We start from the raw sequence: 803 nt of genomic DNA on the forward strand, positions 1-803 counted from the left end.
ATATAAATTTTTTTAAAAGAAAAACAAAAAAAATCCCTACATTTACCTTTAGAATTTCAAAAAACTTTAAAAAATAATTTTCCTTCTACTCTCTATGAAATTTTCACTGAACAAATGAAAGAATAACTCAAAAACAGACAAACAATCCCCAAAGCTATGTGTTCAAGAGGAGAATACACACCTGCACTTTTTCTGCAATCAGTCTGTCCAGCCAGCCAGTGTCAATTCTATTCAACTGAAAGCTTTCTGTCTCCAGTAGTTTAATAAGGTACTCAACTGTAGTTCGAAAGTCACCCCGAATAGACAGCTCCTTCAATGCCACCACCATATTTCTAGGGGAAGCAAAAGAAAAAAATTATTACAGCAACAAATATTTTAGTGTTTACCAATCATTTGAAAGAATTGTTCCATTCATTTGGAGGTTAGCAGGAAGACAGAGAGTTTCAAGAACATGAAGATGTAGCTGTAAGCCAGCTCATTTTCATGTACTCTAAATAGGAGAGCTTCCAAGAAGTCAGTATAAAGGAGTATTGACAAATATTACCAAAAAGCATGAGCAAGTAGAAACCATTTCCTCACAAAGAATACAGACAGAACCAATCTCAGCTTTCACTTCTAGATTTTTATCACTCTAGTCATTTACTGCTGACTATTTAAAACTAGGGCACTAGTTTTCCACATCCTTACATCTTAATTTATATATTATCCTTACTTTATATATTATTTCCATGCAACAAAATAAACTTAAAGGCAATAGGTTAGGAAACTTTGACAAGATTTCCCTACAAAAAAAGAAAGAAAAA

The 803-nt window shown here is 32.6% G+C and overlaps 1 protein-coding gene across 6 annotated transcripts in view; it reads right to left on the reverse strand.

Moving 5' to 3' along the window:
* Acaca (acetyl-CoA carboxylase alpha) overlaps window positions 1-803 on the reverse strand; it is a 282,227-nt gene that overhangs the window by 164,532 nt on the left and 116,892 nt on the right. For all 6 annotated transcript variants that reach the window (XM_026780511.1, XM_026780510.1, XM_026780514.1 and 3 more), the window contains one exon: window positions 182-332. In XM_026780511.1, coding sequence (XP_026636312.1) covers window positions 182-332 — 151 coding nt within the window. The remainder of the gene's footprint in view (window positions 1-181; window positions 333-803) is intronic.

The sequence above is a fragment of the Microtus ochrogaster genome, chromosome 7 (assembly GCF_000317375.1).
Source record: "Microtus ochrogaster isolate Prairie Vole_2 chromosome 7, MicOch1.0, whole genome shotgun sequence".
In the NCBI taxonomy this organism is placed as follows: Eukaryota; Metazoa; Chordata; class Mammalia; order Rodentia; family Cricetidae; genus Microtus; species Microtus ochrogaster.